This window comes from Pollicipes pollicipes, unplaced genomic scaffold (genome assembly GCF_011947565.3).
Source record: "Pollicipes pollicipes isolate AB1234 unplaced genomic scaffold, Ppol_2.1 Scaffold_4219;HRSCAF=4965_pilon_pilon_pilon, whole genome shotgun sequence".
In the NCBI taxonomy this organism is placed as follows: Eukaryota; Metazoa; Arthropoda; class Thecostraca; order Pollicipedomorpha; family Pollicipedidae; genus Pollicipes; species Pollicipes pollicipes.
In genome coordinates this window covers 6,874,646-6,890,216 of record NW_023596448.1, presented here as the reverse complement: position 1 = coordinate 6,890,216, position 15,571 = coordinate 6,874,646, and the positions used below count along the sequence as shown (strand labels likewise).

Here is a 15,571-nt window from a genome sequence, read left to right as displayed (position 1 = left end):
GGGTCATGCCGGGGAGCAGTTTCACAACCGTTACAGACCGACCGCTCCTCCGGCGCTCCCCGGGATCCAGCTGGGGAGCGGTCTCCCAGGCCGCTGCCAGCGGCAGGCTGAGACGTGGGTCTAGTTGTCAGAGCCGAACGCTCCCGATTTCTCACCAAGATCCACTGGCTGGGCTCGCGCTTAATTCAATTAACGGCTAACTGCGATTCTTTTTAAACCTTTTTCGGACCAAAAAACCATGCAAAAAAAACATTTAATCCTGTTTTTCATGAGATGGTATCTCAAGGACAGGAGAAAATGAAAAACTATTTGAACAAAGCCGAGGTCATGACCCTAATTTTGTAACAGTATGTTAATGACTCAAAAGTGCCTTTACAAACCAGGGTCGCGTACCCAGAATGGGCCTCAGAACCCTGGTAGTTCGTGCCTGTGGAGTGGGGCTCGCACAGTTTTGCCGCACAACAGGTAGTGGGGGAGGGGACTGGTATACCTACGCCTGGAAGTCATCCGCGTCGAACTGCCGGCTTTTGCCATAAAGCGAACTTGGTCTTGGTGCGGGATACTTTCTTTCGAAAGTGGCTTACTTGGGAAAATCACGTGGCGGATGTGATGCTGAACAGGCAGTGAGGCGGCGCGTGCAGTCAGTTGAGCCATGCCAGCAGCTGGTTTGAAACCGGCTGGCGCATGACACGTCCTGGTGTTCCTCAAGGCAGCCGATGGCAGGCGTTTTCCTTGTACGGAGCGAAAACAGGCGATCAGCACGCAAAAACACGCTTCACCTAGCGGATGCGGTCAGATTCCGACGTCATAAACTCCGACGTGACGCGTCAAGGTGTGTCAAGTGTTCAGCCGCGTGGCGGTGCCATCGATTTAACGGCAGACGTCATTGGTGTCCAGTTATCACGTGGACTGTTGTGAGGTTTCACGCAGCGCCTCGTGTTTGTGTCCGGCAGCTGCTGCACAAAGTGCTGCGTATGTGTGTTAATTACTGCGGCCTCCAGCTCCCCAAAAAAGGCACTGTCGAGTTGGTGCACGGCACTGAGCCTGTGGATCATTATCAAGCAGGAATGCTGCGGTAATCAATACACTTTCACAGCGGAATCTCTAACCCGCGCCCGGTTTGTTTTACTTTTTCAGACGCGGCCATCAAGAAGACGCGAAAACGAGTAGTGTGCTACTACGCCAACTGGTCGGTGTACCGTCTGGGCCTGGCCAAGTATGTACCGGCCAACATCAACCCCTACCTGTGCACGCACCTGGTGTACGCCTTCGGCGGGTTCGACGACGACTTCCAGCTGCAGCCGTTCGACAAGTACCAGGACATCGAGAAAGGTGAGACGGGACGCGTGACCGATGAGAACGCTCAGATCACGGGATGCCGAAGTCTTCGTCGTCATCTTCTTCATCAACCGGTCTTCGTGTCGAAGACCAGCTGATGCGTCCGTGGACAGGCTCTGGACCCGACCAAGGCGGCTGGTGGTCGTGGGTCCGAGCCATGTGAAGCGTGTTCGTGTTTCCCAGTTTTCCCCGAGATGTGTCCACAAGCGGTCGTGTTAGAGCGGTGCATGGCACGATGCAGATCCATCGACGCTGCTTGTCTGGCGGGCTGGTAAACATAAGTCTGTGGTTCGGACCGGCTATGGAGACATGGCAACGCGGACGGATCCAAGTGATGTCCAGCAAATGATTTCTATGGGTGAATTCATCGGAATAAGTCACAAAAATGTTGAGTTCACGGCTGGATCGTGTTCCGCACTTTCGTTGTCGCCTCCCTGTCCTTCTGCACTGTAATGCGGTCATAGCATGGACTTGGCGACGGGATCTGACGATTGGAACCGACGGCATGGAAGTAAAGACTTGAGGGAGCTGTACTGTGCTGCTTCTGGCACGTCCTTTGTTGGGACGATATGCATTAATGACCTGGCGTCAGCTGACTGGCGTCCAGAAGTTGCCTGGAGCCACATTGGGCAATGGAACATATCTAGCTAACCGTTCATTGTATGCGGCTGATCAATGCCATACCTCACTGTAACTGGACGCAGCCCATGCCGCCCACAAATGCCCCCGCAGTAGTACAATGCACGCAACGCCCTAGCGCCCAGCCTGCAACGCACTCGAGAGAGCATGTCGGCACACACCCCACGTGAGAACCCACGCCCACCTCAAACAATGCCGCGGTCAGTCTAGCCTACGTTCGGCCGTGTCCTATTGTGACGCACGCTGCGATATGGTGGCCCAATCGGTCCGAGACCGGGCCAAGCCGCCGGACACGCTCAGGGGGAGGTCGAGCCGGCGCGGGCGGGGTCGGCCGGACGCGTCGACGGCCGCTTCTGACCAGCCCGCCCCCCCCCCCCCCCCTCCCCGTGACCACCACGGCCACCTCGCCGCGGTGGCGATTGCACAGACGACCCGGCCGCCGCGGGCGCTGGTCGCGATCAAAGCGCGCGACCGGCCGCGCGCGACCGTCACGCGCTCGGCGTGACGGGCGCGGTTGTGCGCGTGCGCGGGCCGTTGGCTGGGCGACGGCCACGGTCAGCTGCTGTCGGGCGTGACGACCAATCAGGCTGAACCGTCCCGGCGGCCGGCAAAAACGGCGAGGCCGTCGCGCAAACATGATATGCTGTACAGGGTGGCGGGCCGGTGGTCTGGTTAGCAGGTGATGGGCTGCTCCTCACCCCGGGGTTAACAGGTGGCGGGCGGTCCTCACCACGGGATTATACACCGAAGGGAGAGTGGAGGGGAGGGGCGGGGGGGGGGGGGGCAGGGAAGCGGTGAACTGCCGTTGCGTGACGGTAATCTCTGACCGACGGAAGGTTGCAAAAGCAGCCTCAGTGGATTCATATGCAGAACAAACGAGACGCAGGCGTGCGCTTCTGTTGAGCATTGAAACGGTGGGAAATCGCTGGCACAGCGTCGACCAGGGGCGCGCTGATTACCGAGCAATGTTGCAGCAATGATCAGGCCGTGACGAACTCACTGTGGCGTGACAAACATTTCTGGTTCGGAGGAGGTGTTGCGGAGTTAAACGTGTGTTATTTAAAAGCGTAGGTTAAAGGGCCGTGTTATCTTGAGAACGCAGCATTTATGCAACGATTGGCTAAATATCAAAGGAAGTGCAGACAAGGTTAAAGACTATTAGCTGAGTTCAATGCCATTTATGGCTAACATTCGCAGTTATTGCATCACGATGGATGCCAGTGATCAGGGGTGAGGTTTCGTTTCAGTTCGCGTACTCTGACGTTGACGTATCTCTTAGTGGGTTGAGTTTTTTCACAGTTCAGCTCCCCCAACTCATTTTGCAAAACCACGCCACTGCCAGTCATCACTTCATCACCAGTCCCTGTTCACTGAACAGAGATGATGATGAGGCTTGAAGTCTCATTTAGAAGCAAGGGAGCAAGACTTGGCAAACGTGATCCTCCGTGACCTGCGCTCTCAGAGCCGGACCCAGCGGACGTGACCTTACCTGACCCCGCTCCCACAGGAGGATACGCGCGCTTCAACGGCCTGAAGCAGTACAACAAGGGCCTGCGCACGCTGCTGGCGCTTGGAGGATGGAATGAGGGCTCGGGCAGGTTCTCCGAGATGGTCGCCGACCCTGACTACAGAAGCACGTGAGTCAGATAGGAAGCTCGCACCAACGCGCAGTCGTCTGCTTGCCGGGCTTGGGACGCCCTGCCGAAGATGCTGTCGTTTTACGGACAGATTGAGACGAGGCAATAGTATTACGGATGGAGTGGTTGTTCTAACAATCTTCCTCGCCTAGGAAGGTTAGTGTGTGTTTACTAATTAATGAGACAGAGACGATAGAATGAGCAACTGTTCCATCCATGAAGTGTGCTATGTTATGTTACATGTCATGTAAAGATATGCTAAGTTACATCCGAGACGCCACGTCCCATCCCATGCAGTCTCGGTGAACAACGATTGTGATATCTGCTTATGTTTCACCCGTGCTCTTATGCCTACTGTACTCCTTCTTTCTCACTACCACGTGCACGTGTAGTAATCTCTCCCTCAGTTGTCTTGTACCTGTGCTCAAACCTCACAACAGGTGCACCAGCGCACGCTGAGGCGTCGCGCCCCAATCGTCTCAATCTAGTTTAAACATCTTGTTATATATCAGCATTCACCACACCGTGGCTGTGGCAGTGTCAGTGCAGACGACCCTGGCGTTATTGGCGGCATTGTTCGTCGGGAGGAAAACGGTGTGAAGCGGGGATCTCCTGGCATGGCACGGCCTTCCCAAACAGGAAACCCTGTGGCCTTCAAATCCGCGGGGCAGTTTGGTCCGATAGTACGCCTGGTGAAGGACTGACGTTTGGTTTAGTAACACAGTTGTCGGGCGAGTGCGTTTTGACATCCATCGGGACAGTCCGGGCCCTCAAGGTCATGGACATGGCGGCCAACGCGTCATTTTATTGCCACTGGAATGTCCTCGAGGTCTTCGGGTCGTCAGGGTCGCCGACATTAGGATTTAATGCGCCAGGTCGTTGGCGCAAAAGTCTACTTGCAATGTCTAGTGGCTTCTTTTTTTGCTGCATGCGTGCTATATCGCTCTTCAGTAAAAAAGCATACGGTTGATGTGAATTTCACTCAGAAACATGTGTGATCGTAGTGTGGAACACTGCCATTCCATCCACATGAGCCAAAATGGCAGTGAGATTCTGAACAGGCGTACTCAACTCACAGGCGCCAGGAGGAAGCAATCTATGTCCTTGCTTTGTAATTTCATGCTTACATTCAGGGTTAACAATGGGAAACATGCTGAAATGCCAAACCCAAACATTTCAGTCGTCAAACAAAACCATGTGCGCGCAAATCATACGTGCAAATCACGCCGCACACCATACTTACATCCGCGTCCTAACATGAGTTTTATTACTCCCATTATACCCGTACTATTTGCTTTACGAGCACGGACGTGCTGCCCGCTGTGAAGGCGTCCCACCACGCGGAACTACGGCAACGGCGCACGTGAAGAGCATTGCTCCTCATTGCTGCCGTGTGCGGGGCGATGGGAAAGGTCGTGACCCGCGGGCGATGCAGGGTTCTCCGCACCCCGGACACTGCCGGTGCTCAGGGGCGTCCCGTCCGGGTGTCGTGGGACCTCTCGGTCGTGTGGCCTCTCAGGTGTTTGGCAATGACCCATCGTGACCTCGGTTAGACTGTGGTGAGCTCTATGGACCAGTCATTGGGCACATTCCATGCAATGTGGGGAGCGGATGGTCGTTGTTGTGTAAGTACGCACCCGTGAGCTGTGAATGTGAGCCGAGTGTGAGCCGACATTGTGACAGCCGCAATAATGGAAGTAGTGCTCTTTTAGCGCCACGCCGATTCCACGTGTTTTGTTGTTGTTGTTGTTGTTGTTGTTGCAGCAGCCTGCGACAAAGAGCGTCAAAGCCAAACGCCATACGTAAGTGCAGTGTGCCTAATACATTCGGAACTTTTGTACCTGATCGGATATCCAGAAACGTTAAACGACCATGCGTTTCAATTCAGCCCACAAAGGCTTTGCAAATGATCGCACACGAGTGAAGCCGCGAGATGGCCTGCACGTATGACTAAAGACCTTCTGCATTGTTGCACAGCGAGCTCAGGAGACCCGACCGCGCGCGCTGTTCCGCGTTCAACCAAGGCCGAACGGGGCCCCGTTCGTGTTTGTGCTGTCATGCGGAGAAAACAGCCGAGCTGACCTCGTGATCCTAGCGAACGACGCTGCTTTGTTTTTGCTGCCGGTCTGCTGAAGCGCAAATTGGATGTCAGTCGATTCGTTTACGCAGTCGAGACGGTGGAACCACAGCGCAATGCATGCAGCAGAGCCGGCAGCGCGTCTCCATGGTTCAGGACGAGACGAAAACGTCATTTATTTCGCCTGTTAGCACTGCGCTGCACTGATATTGCACTGCTTTGAATCAGCTATCTGTCGGAGGCGACGTATTAATTTTAAAACGCTTTCCTTTGCGCAGGCGCAGGAACAAGCAATCGTTTTGTGGAACGTGTTTCGTGACCGACAGGAAGCTCCATCCCTAAAGCGCCATACCACAGCTTCACGTATCTCGCACTGAACAATTTGCACATCATTCAGTGCACTTGCCAGCACGTGACACCACCATCTCTGTCATCCCCGCAGGTTCACACTGAGTGTGATTCGCTACTTGCGTCAGTACAACTTCGACGGTCTGGACCTGGACTGGGAGTACCCGGGGTCACGGGCCGGCAGCGACTTCACCCGACAAGGAGAACTATGCCACCCTCTGCGAGGTTAGTGCCGCCGGCAGGCCTGCCGCAGGCCGCGATCGCGGCAGGCGACCACTGGGCGAAGTCAGGGGCCGTTGACATGATCGTCAACAACATCAGCGGCGGCTTTGACCACCAGTTCGCGGCTTTCGGTTCTGTCTGTGTCCATGCATACCATTTCAATATCCGCCTTTGTATGTGCATATGCAACGCGCATATAACATCATTTCATGTCATAGCAGCACTCACCTCATCGCACGCAGTATACATTGCACATCAAAATACGCAATGCATTTTTGGCCAGTTTTGAACTGTATTCAATGTAGAATGATAACGGTGAAACGGGCGGTGGCTGAACGTCGGTCTGCAGCGGCTGACCCGCCAGCTGACCCCCGCCCGGCGGCTGACCCTTGGCCTGCGGCGGCTGGCCCCGGCGGCTGACCCCCGGCCTGTAGCCGCTGACATACGGTGGCTGACCCCCGCCCGGTGGCTGACCCTCGGCCTGCGGCGGCTGAACCCCGGCCTGTAGCCGCTGACATACGGTGGCTGACCCCCGCCCGGCGGCCTGACCCTCGGCCTGCGGCTGCAGGAGCTGCGGACGGCGTTCGAGGCCGAGTCGCTGCAGACGAATCGTCCCGCGCTGCTGCTGACCGTGGCCGTGCCTGCCGGTATCTCCAACATCGAGAAGGGCTTTGACGTGCCTCGACTCAACGCGTTAGTGAACTCAGGGTTTTCCATTTTCTGGGGAGGAGGGCTAAGGAATGGAGAGGGGGAGGGGAGGGGGAGGGAGCGTCAGTAGGCAACATCGCCAGTGTGCTGTTGGGAAATGTCTCCTAGCAAATGCTTACCTGTCTTCTGGTGACAACGACGTGTAGTTTTGAGGACGGCTAGTGCGCTGCAGTGTTCCATCGCGGTAATCTTACTTTTATCGTCATGGGCATGACTTTCGTGAGCGGCATGCTGGGAACAGCAGGCTGCACCAAGCTGTTCCGCGGAGCATGTTGCCCGGACGCGTGAGCGTCATCTATTCTTGCGGTGGTATCTTTGTGACAGCGTGTGCTAGCGCCTCAGGTTTTAGACGTGATTTCTCTCATACACGAGTGCTAATCTTGCAGTCTGCAAGCTTTAAAAAGGACTGGGTCTACCGACAAAGAGTTGTCTTTAAGCCAGAAGTATGGAATATTGAGGGCATCTCTTCCAAGTTATTTCTTACGGCTCGTCTTGCCAGGAGCATCACTTTGCATCATAGCGATTCTGTAAAGTTGTTTTGCCATTTCGATTGGTCCATTAGGAGATGACTGCATGGGAGAGTCTTGACTACGACAGAACCCATGGCTGATATAAGCAGGACAGGCTTGAGCCCGGGTTTTTCGACAGTTCTTATGCTGACAGTTGTCTGCTCTCATCATACCATGTGGACTGGCCAAACGACATCAGACAAACATTGTGTGCATTGTGAATACACGACGCATCAAGACGCTCATTACACGACGCTGATGACCACGAGTGACCACACTTCACTTGGTTCACTTCACTTCCCTTCGATCGCTTTATCTCACCTGTGGTGATGTGATGATGTGATGTGATGTACAGCTTGAATCTGCGGGCATTGCCAGTGTTTTGTGTGTTTTCCATTGTTTCTTGAAGCGTCACTAAACCAGTAGTGCCTCATGGTATACTGAAGGTCGCTAATTGCAGGCATTAAAGCTCTGAACTCATAATTACTAGCCTCACGACGGAGGACAGGGCGTCGGGGCGGCGAACTTTGTCATGCTTGTGATGCCTTGAACTAGAAATAGTACTTTATGAAATCAGAATCTGTGTTTTGGAAAACCAGAGATAAAGAAATCTTTAGCAGGCCCAATCGTTAAAATTACCATCTGTGATTCCCTCTGGTCTCATCTCATGATGACCTCCGGTGATTCATCTGGTGTCATCTGGTGCACAAAAAATACTTGCCTGGCTATGGTTGTCCCGCTATGCTTCCAGTAGTTTGCACCATCACTTTGTTTTTGCTCACACTTTTCCATAAATGCGTGTTGAGTAATTTTAGCGACATGTGATCTTCCCAAAGCGTGAGTGTTCGTGACTCTTCCTCGGTGCGAATTACCCGCGCCTCTGAGCGGACCGGCACGCATGCGTGACGCGCTGGCGCGGGGGTATCAACGCGTGGGAGCCCATCTGAATGGGAAGTCTCTCCTGTCTCTCGGTCGTGCTCAACGTCTGCGTGTCACCCAAAAATGCTGACACGTCCTCCGACGTCTGGTTATCTGATCATGAGTGGTCTGCTGAGGGAAGACCAGCTAATTGCGCAAGCAGTTTCCTTTGTTAGCGCATCAGTGGCACCGCGCCTCGTTGCAACAGACCATGCTGCCACCATCGCGAACAAAGGACGCTACACATGGGCAGGAATCTTTCGTCTTCGCAGCTGCCTTGCTTCTCAGCTGGTTACAAAGATTCCCCCTGAGGAATTTCAATTATAAATGCCGCTGGGATTATGACTGGCGGCCTAAGCTGATCCAGCACGGAGCGGCTGCTGGCTAGGGCCGGATACAGACAGGTGGTGGCTGACTCAGTGGCTCTTACTACGGGGCGAGCCACCGCCTCCGCCTTCAGAAAATAGAGCCAGTCAAACGTACTGACTGACGTTCTCTCCACACCTCACACCGAGCTATGCCCGGGATTCTCTGCGGTTCCGCACGCTGTTGGGAAACGCAACTCACAAGTCATCTTTGCGGTTACGTCTTACTCATCCCTGCCGCAATGAACCATGCCGTGAAGGTCGACTTGGGCACACGGAGAAAGTATGATCGACATTGCGCCAGCGTGCGTTAAAACGCAAATGGTGTAATTCATTGCAGATAAATACACGTAAGCTAAGCTTATCAATGAAGCCTATGCTGGAGAGAGCTGGTGCTAGCGAGAGCTAGTGGCCAACGCTTCTTCGAGTGTTGGCAATAGGCATAACTCCCGGTTGGCGTTCGCATGTCGGGCGAATCGGGCATTTGGCGTTGCGGTGTGAATCGGGCCCGGATTGGCCGATTCCACAAGGGATAAGCACTGACTGAGTGACGCAAAACGATGATGGTGACGTAAAATGCCCAAAACGGCCAGGGCTTCTCTTCCCCAGACCTGAAATCTGAATGACTTCTCGTTGCAAACGTGATAATCTTGACGGGCACTTCTGCTGAAATTTGGACCGCGAATTCGCTTATGTCCTCGTTTATCGTGCATGCCATATGTTGCGATCTTTTGGAAATTCCCTTGTAATCTTCGGACCGAAAATAATTCCACAAAATCCACGACTGCATGGCCTGCTCCAGCGATGATGTCATGCCGGTGATGATGTGTGGGTTCCAGACAAGTGTGCATATTTATCGAGCCGTTTCTTTTACAAAGGTTTTAATGAATTATTAAAAGCTGCGTGTCTGGCTCATTCGAGACTGCGTCTACCAAAACGGAAAAGCAAGCCGCGACTTGATGTTCTCGCTGCGTCTTATTTAATCGACATCGGGTCGAGATTGTTGCAAGAATGTCATGAAAGCATGCTCATCTTTGGTAAAACACGCAGCCCAGTGGGCCACTTAGCTGTTGTTAACTTCGACATGGTAACACCTGCATTTGAGCGCAACTTCGCCCGTCCTTGTTATTGCCTTAATCATGCGCTATTGTTTTCTAAGCACTTCACTGCAACGCCATTCTGTGCTCCAGTGTGGTGGACTTCTTCAACATCCTGGCGTACGACTACCACGCCTCGACCGAGGCTCTGACGGATCACCACGCACCACTCTTGGCCGCCCCGGGCACCTCCGAGTTCGACTACCGCAGCGAGCTGAACGTGGTGAGTGTGCTCATCTGAGAATCCGGAGTGAGGCACACTGCCAGCGGTCAGTGGCGCCGCCGCGTTTCACGCATTGCTGGTGAAAGGAAATCCGAGCCTGAACCAGTGGTGAGCCTTGAAGACCTGATTCTTGTGTTGCATTCTACATAGCCGATTTTACGGTTACATTACAGCCTGTAGTGTCGGGGAATCGCAAATAAAAGGCAATCGAATGCGTACGTTGTTGCGGCTTATCGTAACAGCCTTTTTATTGCGCCGAAGGTATGGAGCGCCGTCCGTAAGTAGATCGCAAATAGCCATTCCGAGCTTACATGGTCGAAGGGGAAATACGAAACTCCAGCTAATGACGTGTCAGAAATTATTCGCTGGCACTCTGACTGACACTCACAGTGTCGTTGAAACCTGCACAGGAGTTCTAATACTAGAACATGTTTTATCTTGGCCTATACTTTATTCTAGCTTTACGGACAACTCCAAAACCGGAACATAATACTAGCTCAACCCTATGTTCTCCCTAAATAAACTTCAGAGATTGCGATCACTTCTGTATTCTGCCAGTGGTCAGCTGTTTTTATTCTGATCAGATCAACCGGCAGGATGTCCGGCAAGCAGTGACCTTTACGCCGCGTAGGCCGTTCGATAAAAACGACGCCGCGTCGGCAAGAACTAATCGTATCTTCTCTTGCATACTTCCACATCACATCACCAAGCACGCGCAGGACTGCGTTCCGTGGCATGCGTATGCGGGTATCAGGGTGCTAAGCAGACGTCCGTTCTCAGGACTACACGGTGCGGTTCTACCTGAAGTCGGGGGCCGATCGGCGCAAGCTTGTGGTGGGCATCCCCACCTACGGCAGGTCCTACACCCTGCTGGACGAGAACTTCAGCGGTCTGCAGGCGGCCGCCGAGAAGGCCGGCACCAAGGGCAAGAGCACCAAGGAGGACGGCTACCTCAGCTTCTACGAGGTGAGGCACTGCGGCAGGTGGGGAGCGTCCCAAGTGCTCTGAGCGCGGCCATCCCTCTGGCCGCGGAGGGCTGGCTTACATGCGCTATAAACATGTGGCTAAGACTGTGGTGGAAAAGCTTTGTTTCACTGCCAGTGTTCCCTGAGTCGCACCGAGCCATGCATGACCGAAGAACAAAACGTGGCACGTATTCTCTTGCGTGTGCATTACGATGGGTAATGTGTTGACGATATTGTCGTTTTTCATTTCACTTTTATTTTTAACAGCATTTGTGTATGTTTGTGTGTTCGGCATTAACGTTCATTCCTGCGCACTGCGTCTACCTGACAAACGCCGAACAAGCTCATGTCAGACAGATGATAGTCCTATAAACTTAATCGTAGGCATGCATGCGTAGTCGACAAGTCCTATAAAGGAGCGCTTTGATAGAAATTATGACAAATCACCACGCGTTATTTAACTATCCACGATATTTAAAGAAACAAATATTCCCGTAGATGAGACAGTTGTAATGGCCTTATTCCTGGGAGAAAGAAGGGAAATCGAGATATAACAAATACTCCGCATGGTTTGCATGAGTGACTTCAGGCGCAGAGCACCTGTCAGACATGGCCCGCCGCGTTTATCCAGAACCCACCACCAAGCTGTGTCGTCCAGTTCACCGGATTATTCTACCTCCGCCCTTTCGTCGGATGGAATTGTGGATTGTTTTACGCTCTGCACAATGCTGCCGCATGTCCCCCCCCCCCCCTCACCCACCCCCACACGTATTTCAAATTGTACCCGAAGTGCGTTGACGCTGAGACGAGCATGCGGACCTGTGCGGTATGGAGCGCACGCATACACAAATGAATAACGCTGGCGTCTGGTGGTTGTGCAGATCTGTGAGCACGTGGCGGTGGATGAGTGGAAGGTGTTCCGGCCCTACCCCGACGCCATGGGCCCGTACGCCACCAGCGGCAAGCAGTGGGTTGGCTACGACGACGAGTTCATCGCCAGGAAGAAGGTGAGTCGCTGGTGCGGTGACTTATCTATCGAGAAAAGTGAGGTAACTACAATACTGCGATGACTAATTCAACACAAAAAGGATGTAAATCCACGGATGGGGTGGCGAATTAGCCATAAAAAGTAAGACGTTTGTTTTAATAATGAACGATGTCAGCAGTGGGTTTGAAGTGTGGCAAGGCATGAGGTCCAGTGCTATGCTCACTGTTAAAAGGGCTGTTATCGGGTGTGATGTTGAGTTATTAGTAAACTTTGGTAAGCTAATAAGTCCACTACCCAAAAAAAGAGTTGGCATGAGAGATACCGTTTTGGTGTCGTCGAACCTATTTCAAACTTGAGTCTCCTTGCTTGGCCGACCTAAGTGATTTTTCTGGCTGAAGGTACTGAAAAATACCATCTTTTGGCATCCCATCTTGAGCCTCGTACGTTCCACTGACGGAACATAGTCATCTCGGCAGCACCATGTTCTTTCCCTGCCTATCTGACCATCTTTGGCGTCCCACAGACAAAACACGTGTAAGATAATCATCCTGACAACAGGTTCCATCCCCACCTGTGTTCCGACACCACACCCTTGGTCGTCCTCAGGCAGAATATGTGCGTGACAACCGTCTGGGCGGCATCATGTTCTGGTCGATCGACAACGACGACTTCCGCGGCCGCTGCTCTGGCAAGCCGTACCCCCTCATCGAGGCGGCTAAGGAGGCGTTCCTAGCCCCGGCTCCAGGGTAAGCACTCCCGCGTATCCACCCGTACAATCCGGATCAAAAGGGCCCGAATTTCACTGGCGGCAATTAAAGCTGGTTTTGATTGCTACTTGGCTTATGCGCTGACTATTAACGCCTACATATAAGTCCGGTAGGTTGATTAAGAGTGTTTTTTTAAAATATTATATGCAGTGAAGCTGCAATCTTGACAGAAAAGTACTCGTTACTTGGTCTCCGTTCCTTCAGGAAACACCTCGGTCTTTTTGTAATGGTTCAGTGGTCAGCGATTCGATGCACGAGTATATTGTGCTGTTAACTTAGCATTATAACAGCGAACATACGACTTTAACATTCCGCCAAATGCGCTTAGCTTCATGTTTTTCCCGACCCCATCCGTAAATGTTTTCTTATTGATGGTGGTCTTCGACAGCGAGTGATCGGAATTAGGAAGGGCATGGCCGGATGCGCATAGACTTCCCTCCGTCGCCAGTGATTGCTCTGCGCTGTCCTTCTGCGGACGTAAACCCAAGTGTATGGACGCAGTGGGCCCGGGGCATCTGACCTCCATAGGGACGCAGTGGGACCGGGGCACGTGGCTTCCATACGGACGCAGTGGGCCCGGGGCATCTGACTTCCGTACGGACGCAGTGGGACCGGGGCATCTGACTTCCATACGGACGCAGTGGCACCGGGGCATCTGAATTCTTCTGACACAGTCATCTGGCTGCAGGGAATCACCTGACTTCTTAGGCATGGCGCTTAGGAATGAAACCCCTTAAGTCACAAATGAAGATTCAAAGCATTCTCATCCAAAAGCATCGCATGGTTTTGGAGGAAGCTCACAGTCCGACCACACATATTAAATGTCACGGTTGCCTTGTTCAGAAGTTTGAGCATTGAACACAGAAGACGCAACGCGTGTAGGACTGTCCTGATGGTGGGGCAATTGCAATGCTATCTTTTTTACAGTCCAACACGTGCTGTTTTAACTCAAGCCACCAGCAAGCTCCTATTGGGTCTCCGTTTGCGATTTTAGTACCAGTGTCCGTGTGTGGCATTGGTCAAATCTTTGCATGCCGATGTATGTTTTTGTGCTTAGTGGTTGTTCCAGGGTCACGAACATTTGTCACTCATGATGCCAAACATGATACTTGTCACGCACGACAGACATGCAGCCAAACCTGACGCACGGCATGAACGATAGCATTTTGGTGAAGTCAGCCCGCGAGTTTTTTCTTCTTCGCGTGAGGTGCACAGTGACCTGCTGAAGTGTCCGTAGACTGACCTGAGTACCCTGTCGTTGTAGGGACCTGCCGAAGCAAGCGAAGGGACCGACGCCTCCCCCGCCGGCGACGCCGGACCCCGGAGCAGGTGACGAACGCACTGCGTTTCTAGCGCTGCCATTGGCTCGCCGAACGGTAGCTTGTGACGTCATGACGCAAAACAGTCGTGGCCATGGCGTCAACACATTAGCCGGGCAAGACGCCCGGACAGATGGTTTGTGTTTCCTCGCTCTTAACGACGGGCATACCCACGAAACCAGCAACCGTGAAAGTCACTTTCGTCCTAAAATCGTCTCAATTATTGCTGCATGATAGGAATAATATTAAACACACCCCACGTCAGATATGCCGCCGCTGGGTCAGAATAATCTCGTCGGACGCCACCCACAGCATTTCTCGGTCTTGATTTGACCGAGCCGTGCCTTACGCCCCGGCAGGCTTCAACTGCAAGCGGGAGGGCTTCTTCGCCCACCCGGAGGAGTGTAACAAGTACTTCTGGTGTCTGGCCGGCGGCCCCCTTGGCATCGTGCCGCACAGCTTCACCTGCCCGTCCGGCCTGCTCTTCAACAGGCAGACCGACTCCTGTGACTTCCCCAGGAACGTCAAGTGCAAGGTCTGTGCCGCAGTTGGGTTGCAGGCACCGGTGGCAAGGGCGTCACCAAGGGGGCGGGTGAGAGGGCGTCATCATGGGGACGGTTGGGAGGGGCGTCATCGCAGGGGTGGGCGAGAGGGGTGTCATTATGGGGTGGGTTTTGCGAAGGAGTAGCGTCTATGGGTGTAATGGAAGAAGGTCAGCCAACGATAAAGACATTGGTTATGTTATATGTTGTTCTTCCGCATTTGGCTGTGCGTTAATTTCTCAAAAGAGCTTGTTGCTGGCCGATCGCAATTGTGGTGTTCAATTAATTCGTTAACTTCAATTATGGACAACGCTCGACCTTTTAGGCCTGGCTAGTCGTCCGAGGGTGATGTTGGTAACAGCAGGTCGTAAGCACACCCACAAGCCTAGTTCGTACCCGCTGGAGCTGGATTTCGAGCTAGACGTTTAAGGTACGTCAGAAGTTCCACAGCACAAACCTACACCGCAGTCAGCGTCCCGCAGCCGTGGCATTCCCACCCCTGTCCACAGATCGTGGCTAAAGAGGTCCAGTCGATCACGTTCCCGCCGACCAAGGAGCCGACCGTGCTGCCGGCGGAGCCGGAGGGCAACATCGGCGAGGTCACGCCCGATCCGTTCGAGCAGTTCTATGAGGACTACGACACGGCTGACCTGCCACCGCTCGACCTTGACCTGCCGGCTCGGCCGAAGAGGCCGGACACGAGCATAAGCGCCGCCGAGGAGAGGCCCGAACCGGAGGTGGGTCTTGAGAGCTTACTGCGCGTCACTGCTGGTCGCTGACGATCACTAAAGGTCAGTGATTACTACGTGTTAAGACCGATTTGGCCGCTGCTGCTGCCAACCGACATTAGGTTATCAATGAAGGTCGTTGTTGGTCATTAAGGGTTAATGTTACGTGACGGAATGGGCT

The 15,571-nt window shown here is 53.4% G+C and overlaps 1 protein-coding gene across 1 annotated transcript; it reads left to right on the top strand.

Annotated features, from left to right (window-relative positions):
* Positions 1-652: 652 nt before the first annotated feature.
* On the top strand, positions 653-15,441 carry LOC119095736 (chitinase-3-like protein 1). Its single transcript, XM_037218589.1, is given in 13 exon segments — positions 653-665; positions 1,138-1,332; positions 3,485-3,614; positions 6,134-6,224; positions 6,226-6,264; positions 6,830-6,954; positions 9,952-10,081; positions 10,862-11,047; positions 11,928-12,053; positions 12,641-12,780; positions 14,066-14,130; positions 14,480-14,655; positions 15,172-15,441. Coding segments are annotated over 13 exon segments (1,686 nt in total).
* The last annotated feature ends 130 nt before the right edge of the window (positions 15,442-15,571 follow it).